Below are 7,137 nucleotides of genomic sequence, written 5' to 3' on the forward strand. Positions count from 1 at the left end.
CAAGGTAACGCTGCAGTTCAAGGCCAGGGAGGTCAACTGCTTCCAGGTGCGGCTGGCCAAGTTCCTCGTGGAGAACGCCGTGGTGCTCCAGGAGATGCACGTCGACGACGGCAGCCAGTTCTGGTCGGACCACCTCCGCCACAAGGTGGCCAGATGGAGAGCCGACGCGTTCCAGGCCAAGAACCTGCCAGATGCTGCCGGGTTTCAGATCTACCAGCTAGCTAACCCTGTGATAGACCCTAAGAAACAGTCAGGTTACGATTAGGATGCACCTGTAATAATGAGAAAACATTATATGTCCTATATATATTTCCCCTCCAATAACTGATGATTAATTTATTGGTCATAGTCCACTGGCATGATATAGAGCCTCCCGGAAAGAGATGTACAAATTGAGAGTAAATTTTGCGCATCATGCTGGATATATGATTGATAAGAGTATTTTGTCCAAAACAGGCTGATACATATATATACCGTGTGACCTGGAAGTTGGATGATTGACCAAAGTTTGTTTCCAGACATATATATACCGCATGGCGTGGCTTTGACCTTTTTCAATCACCAACTTGCAGAAAAACCGACGGTGGGAGTAAAAATGTACATCTTGCAGTCGTGCACGGCGACTTGGGCTCCAAAAGTTCCTACCACGTTCGCCGATAGAGTTTCATGCTGGAGAAAATGCAAATTTAGCAGGTGGTCCACAACAAAACAGATAATGCTAACAAGACTAGTCAAGTGTATGAGGGTGCTCCCAACTTAGAACACCGGTTGTGAAAGACTAAATGATCGCATTGTTTCTATTCTCCCAGATTACACCGGTTGAGCTGTCGTTTAACTACGATAGTATTTTGACTATGAAGCTTCAAGACCTCCCTTGGATTCTCAACGACTAAACTAAACCCATCAGAGAGAAAGGGTAGAAGGATTAGTAGTCCAATTCTATCTGGAATCTAATTAATATTGATATGCTTATAGACGGAGGTAGTATGTTTCTCCAGCCACCTTGATTTTGGAGGGACAAGAGGTGAATTAAAACACCTGACACTGACAGCAATGAAATCTATGCAACTCACCTTCCACAGATCTCTAACAGAATAGGCAGATGAACCATCAAGGCCTACAGCTGGCAATGACATTGTGATATTAACCGTCTCCGAACAACGATTCCATAAAGCAACAGCCAAACGGTTGCCAGAGAGGGGGCCAGCCCACACCTGCAAAATTTGACATACTATGAGTTTGGCATAGGGATGTGTTGATGCACGGAACGGAACGAAGATGTGCGACTTATAATAGCTATCCCATATGGAGCAGCTAAATCACCTCACGGCATCCACCCTTTCCCTGACCCAAAATTCTTCTTCCTTGAACTCCAAGAGGATCTGCAGAAAAAGAAACACAATTAATGTAACCAATTGCATAGTTACAACAGCACACATACAAATGGTTCTTACTGTGTGAATAGAACAATATGCCAGAAATTTTATATAGCAGAAGAAACACAATCAGGCACTTTAAAAACACCCCCAAAAAAACAGAACGGATTAACAGCATATAATGTTTGTGTTCAGCATAATATATCGCGTCTCCGAGAGGAATAAAGAAATGGCAACTAGCCAGCTCAATGCTCGCAAGTCAATCAAACACAAAACATAACTCGAAAAAAAAAAACTTCGTCTTAGATCCATCAAGTGGTTCAAACAACTCCTATGAAAATATCTACATTAGTTAGAGCAAACTGCCTTCTAAAGAGCAGGTAAGATGAAAACATCTTTTCAGTGCGTGGTTGTTTTGCGCCACCCAGAAAGCTCGCTTTCAATTCCATGAAAAAACGATAGCAATAGAAAAACTTCATTGCTGTTTCGACATGAGGACATATTATAGAGATACATACAAAGACAAGATTCTGAGTAATACCTTGGTTTACTTGAATTACTTCTTTGTTGCTCAATATTTCAATTGTCTGTGAAGTCATATTTCTGACATCACAACCAATTAAGAGAGGTGCCTGAAACATGACCCAGAAGGGGGTTTTCCGGTCAGTGCAACAAAATGAAAATAGCAGATAATGTGCCACCAATCAGTTTGTGTTTTACTTGCATTATGCATATACAAACTGATTGTAAAATTTAGTCTGGTACTCACGAGATGATTCTAGAATCCAACACTACTGCAGTACTAAGTTATCCAGAATGTATGCAGACAAACTTTTTGTACTACCTCTGTACCAAAATATAAGACGTTTTTGCAGTTCATGCTAGACAAATTTGCGCTGCTGATATCCAAATAAATTATGCGCATCTGCAGTTCTACATATTTCTCTGCAGCAATATCCTAAATTTGAAAGCCATGAGCCAAGACACAATTTTATACAAGGAAAATGAGCCTTTATTTTCACAAACTCTTAGCTTGGTCATTGGTCCAAAAATAACATAAACAACAAATTTGAAGGAGTCGATGCAGTGGGGCAATAAGGCATTGGCACAATTGTAGTGACTACTGATGCGCTTGGCAAACTCTTACCTTCATGAGTGCCCAGATGCTGAAATGTGCACGGTACTCTGCAAAGGTCATGCCACCATTTCCAACTTCCAGCATGTCCGGGTCTGCCAAAAATGAGTTTGTTTAGTAACAGTGTACTCTTTTATTTTAGAGTCTCTTACCACATCAGGAAAGCTTGTATTCCTGACAAACGTAGTTACCATTCCATCCACCGGGTCCAGCATATGATGCCCACTTGTTGTTCTTATCAGCAATGTCAGTCATGCTTGTTTTAAACAGAAAACGGACGAATCAATTTCACAGCACATCAGCAGACTGGTATATTCTTTTGTTTCAGGAAGATCATGAATCACCTTTTCCATGTATCCTGTATGTCATCTGTTGTACGCCAACTGTTTCCAACTTTTCCAGCCCATAAAGCTGGATCATCCTGGCCCCTAAGAGAGAATACACATCCAAATTCAACAAGGTTGGAGGTTGAGACAACGTACAACTGCTATTTATTTCCCAGTGTTAACTGCATACCATTCACATAGAGAGTAGAATATCTGGCGCCCAGTTGAATTTAGAGCATCACGCATTGGAGGATACCTGAGATTATGACATCATGGAACAAATTTTAGCTCTATATATCGAGGCTAACTGTCTGTAAAGCCAGTGATCTAGGCAAATGAAAGACGTGTGACCTAACCTTTCCTTTGGCGGTATTCCCAGATTGTAACAGTTGTCGTACTTTAGATAGTCAACACCCTGGACAAAAAAAAATCAGATTCATGTCTTAGTAAAATTATTTGCATGTTCAGTAGCAGCGCAGAATAGGTTGAGATAGAAAGACTCGGAAAAGATGTTCTTAAAATGTTCATTGCAATGTGGTGCAGCTACTCTTTTATGCATCACTGATTCTGTGGTTGCTTGTAGCTCATACCCATGAAGCAAAAAGGGCAGCATCGTCATTTTCGTGATGGAGCGATCCTGGTCGAACTTGACAAGTAAATACCCTGAAAGCTTTTACTTGTTATAATTTTTGTTATTTGAATTATTCTTGACTATGATACATTAAGAACCCTAAAAGCTAGCAGGTTAAATCATCTATAGCTAGACAACTTACCCAGCGTCAGAGTAGATACCAAGTTTTAGACCTTTTCCGTGCACATAGTCCGCAAGTGATTTGATTCCAGAAGGGAAAGTCTTTGGATCAGGTAGCAATTGATCCTACACGTTACAGGAAATAATTTATTAAAAAATGTGCAGATGCACTCAAGATGCATTTATTTTAGTAACATGAACGAGTTTAATGCAGTGACATAAATAGATATCTTTGGGTATCCAAAAATAGTAATCGTATTGCCTCAGGTAGAGCGCAATGGGAAGACTTATTTATTTTTGATGAAAAACATTCGCTTACTAGTAACTGTATGGATCCCTAGGAGGGCATACTGACAGTACAGTAACTTCACAGAAACAATGCTCTAGAAAAATAAAGACAGAAAACAGAGCTATTGAAACCAAACTGATGAGCAAGGTATAGAACATAATTCTGACATGTTTTTAGTGAATACATTTTCAAAGTAAATGTAGGTACGACCACTGTAGAAGCTTTTTCTATTCAGGCCTTGGGGTCCAATTATCATGAACACAAGAAAAAAAAATATCTTAGGTTTCTATGAATGTGCACAGAATAGAACATATAGAGACCACAGAGAAAAATAATGTTGTGATCAGACTAACTCAAGCTTTAACATCATACTCCATGTACAAGGAAAATGCAGTTAGGAAAAGTATAATGGAACTTATTACCTTATTTACTACTCCCTCTGTCCCATAATATAAGAACGTTTTTGACACTTAGTGTCAAAAACGTTCTTATATTATGGGACAGAGGGAGTAGTTAAAGAAAACTTATTACCTTATTTCCTCGTTTCACATACGACCAACAGTCGTCTGAAAAGGAAGGACAAATATAGTTAGAGACAAGACACAAAATACTTCATGTAGCCCAATAAAAGATCGCACTGGTGTCAAGCTAAGTGGTGTACCGATGTTTATGTAGTTGTATCCCAAATCAGCCAACCCCGTCGAAACCAATGCATCAGCTGTTTCAAAAACAGGGTTATGAAACTCTGAATAGAGTAAACTCTACTCTGTACTCTGGAGAACACATTCGGCACTAATTATTACTGGCAAGCGCTAGTGTTAGTGCAAATAAGAGACATCAGACACTGTTCGATCTGTTGTATCCTAAGTACAGTATGTCTTTGCACTTGCCGCAACAGTTTAGAAATGTGCCCAAGACTATACGATGTAGATATAGCTACGATTTTTCAACAGGATCGAAAAGTGTGAATGGGGAATCGCAGTCTTAACAACGATTATATTCAGGGATCCCGCGGGGGGCCGAACCTGTCTCGCGGATGAGCGTGTCGTTGATGTTGCAGGCGAAGAAATTCCAGCTGTTCCACCTGCACGCAGCGCCCACACGGCGATCAATCGATGAAATTTCGACCGCAATCGCAACCCCCTCCGCCGGACAGACAGAAGAGAGAAACAAAGCGCGAGTCAAAGCGGCAGAGCGAGAGAAAACTGAGGAGCGGCGGGGAGCGGGGGGGAGTAAAATTACCCCATCTGGGGGGAGAGGGCGAGGCCGTTGTTGAGCTGCAGCCTGCCGTAGTTGGAGGTGTCGTAGAGGCGGCGCAGCGCGGCGGATGGCAGCGGCGCGATGCGCCGCGCCGCCGCGGCCGTCGCCGCCGAGGCGCCCGGCCACCGCGTCCCCTCCGGCGAGAGGGCTAGGACGAGGAGCAGGAGGAGCGGGAGGCGGCAGAGCGGCACCCTCATTCTCCGCTTCGTCTCGATGCTTCTGGCGCGCACCGCTCCCTTCCTTCCTCCGAACTCGAGGCCAGAAGCAGTTCGCCTGTGCCGACGGCGCCTGGTGTCGTCGTAGCGGGGAAATCCTCGTTAAAGAAAAAGAAAAAATTAATGGGCCAGTCAAGCGTCCAGAACCAGGGCCCACCGTCCCCCGGCCCCGGACACGTGCGTTATCCGTTCTAAGCACGTCGGATAAATTAGAGAGAAATCCTACTCTCTCCCTTTCAAAAAAAATAGATGACTCAACTTCGTACTAGTTTTAGTATAAAATTGGGTCATCTATTTTAAAACGAAGTGAGTATTTCCTAGGAGTAAAAGTTTCAGAAATCACCGTGGAGGGCGGTCAGTGGATTCATGGGTGAAATTTATTTATTTTTTGCGAATGGATGAGATGAGATTTCTTCTTCCATGGAAAATATTTGCCGTTTGGAATTTCGATCGGCAAGGCGTGTACCGCTACCGCTGGTCCTAAGATGATTATGTTATCTTGCCTTCGGAATTAAGATGAGAGAAAATGACACGACACGCCACCCGTGCATTATTATCTACCTACCCGCACAGGTGCTGATCCCTCATGTGCCATTTTGCGCCTCTCTTATCCTGAATGACAAAGTCGCACTCAGGATAGGCGATGCGTCGGGGACACAGTGAAGGACCGATGGCGACGTACGTGCGTGCGGCATGGCCCCGTCTATGCTTGTGGCACATTCAACACAACAAGCTTCTGGATCCTACTCCCTCTGTCCTGTAACGTGAGATGTTTTTAACACTAAGGCCTCGTTTGATGGAAGAGGTTTGAAGAGGATTACAAGGAAATATGCCCGTTGGGCTCAGAATCCCCAGAAAACCTCGTCAGCCCATTTGATTCATAGGGATTAGATGGGCCAAACCACTCCAACCCCGGCCAATCCCACCCCCCCCCCCCCGACCCACGCGGCTCAGCAACCTCTCGTAGCCCCTCGTGGAACGAGATTCTGCCGGCTCGCCGCTCCTTCGTCTCCGCCCCTCACAGCAGCTCCTCCAACAGGAGACGGGAGGAAAAGGGACTACTAGCCAAACTCCTCTGAATATGTTGATTGGAGGGGGATTGATGATTCAAAGGAATTTGAGGGGATTGGGTGGAAGAGAGGGATTCACCCAATCCTCTAAAATCCCCTTCCCTTCTAGTGCTGGAAATCCCTCTATGTCAAACGAGGCCTAATGTGGTGTTAGAAAAAAGTCTTATATTATGACGCAGAGGGACTACTTCTGACCACGCAACCATAGCAAAGAACTAGCATGGATACAGAGTATTTGGGGTCAATATTTGTTTGCTGGGCATGCACACAACATACATGAGCTATTGATTAAAACCGGGGCATACTTTAGGCCGGGTCATCATTTCCGCCAGTCTTACAGAAGCCCGACCTTCATTTTTCAAGCCCGTACCTAGCCTAAAGCCTGAAATTTTGCCTGAACACAAGCCCAGCCCGGCCCAGCTTAAAAGAATGAAGCCGGTTGGCCCGAAGCCCGAGCATTCCATGGTCAACGATCGTTATGGTAATGTTCAAATCAATCTCAATGAGAACACTTTCGCAACCTGCACTTGGTAGATCTCATAAAAATCACAAGAGGCTTGTTTGGTAGCCTTCTCGAGCGAGGTTGGCTTAGCTCAGCTTGGCTCAACGGAGGCTGGTTGACGAAATGCAGGCCGAAAACTAACATTTGGATATTGTTGGGTTGCCCGCATCTAGTCCTCTCGCATTAGGGGAGCAATTTGGCATAGCGTTTGGT

At 44.0% G+C, this 7,137-nt stretch overlaps 1 protein-coding gene across 2 annotated transcripts; it reads right to left on the minus strand.

Annotated features, from left to right (window-relative positions):
* Positions 1 to 392: 392 nt before the first annotated feature.
* LOC123043688 (alpha-galactosidase 3) lies at positions 393 to 5,434 on the minus strand. 2 transcript variants are annotated; one of them, XM_044466213.1, is made up of 15 exons: positions 5,120 to 5,433; positions 4,903 to 4,961; positions 4,539 to 4,595; positions 4,409 to 4,443; positions 3,611 to 3,714; positions 3,428 to 3,500; positions 3,194 to 3,252; positions 3,028 to 3,093; positions 2,856 to 2,939; positions 2,703 to 2,767; positions 2,524 to 2,606; positions 1,918 to 2,008; positions 1,324 to 1,382; positions 1,074 to 1,214; positions 393 to 669 (listed from the first exon to the last, which is right to left on the minus strand). In XM_044466213.1, exons 1-15 carry the CDS (start codon positions 5,332 to 5,334, stop codon positions 559 to 561), a joined length of 1,302 nt encoding a protein of 433 aa, XP_044322148.1. In that variant the 5' UTR covers positions 5,335 to 5,433; the 3' UTR covers positions 393 to 558. The 2 variants fall into 2 exon arrangements, with proteins under 2 accessions (XP_044322148.1, XP_044322149.1); XM_044466214.1 differs by lacking the exon at positions 4,539 to 4,595 and having other exon boundaries at positions 5,120 to 5,434.
* Between the last annotated feature and the right edge of the window lie 1,703 nt (positions 5,435 to 7,137).

The sequence above is a fragment of the Triticum aestivum genome, chromosome 2B, assembly GCF_018294505.1.
Source record: "Triticum aestivum cultivar Chinese Spring chromosome 2B, IWGSC CS RefSeq v2.1, whole genome shotgun sequence".
Lineage (NCBI taxonomy): Eukaryota > Viridiplantae > Streptophyta > Magnoliopsida > Poales > Poaceae > Triticum > Triticum aestivum.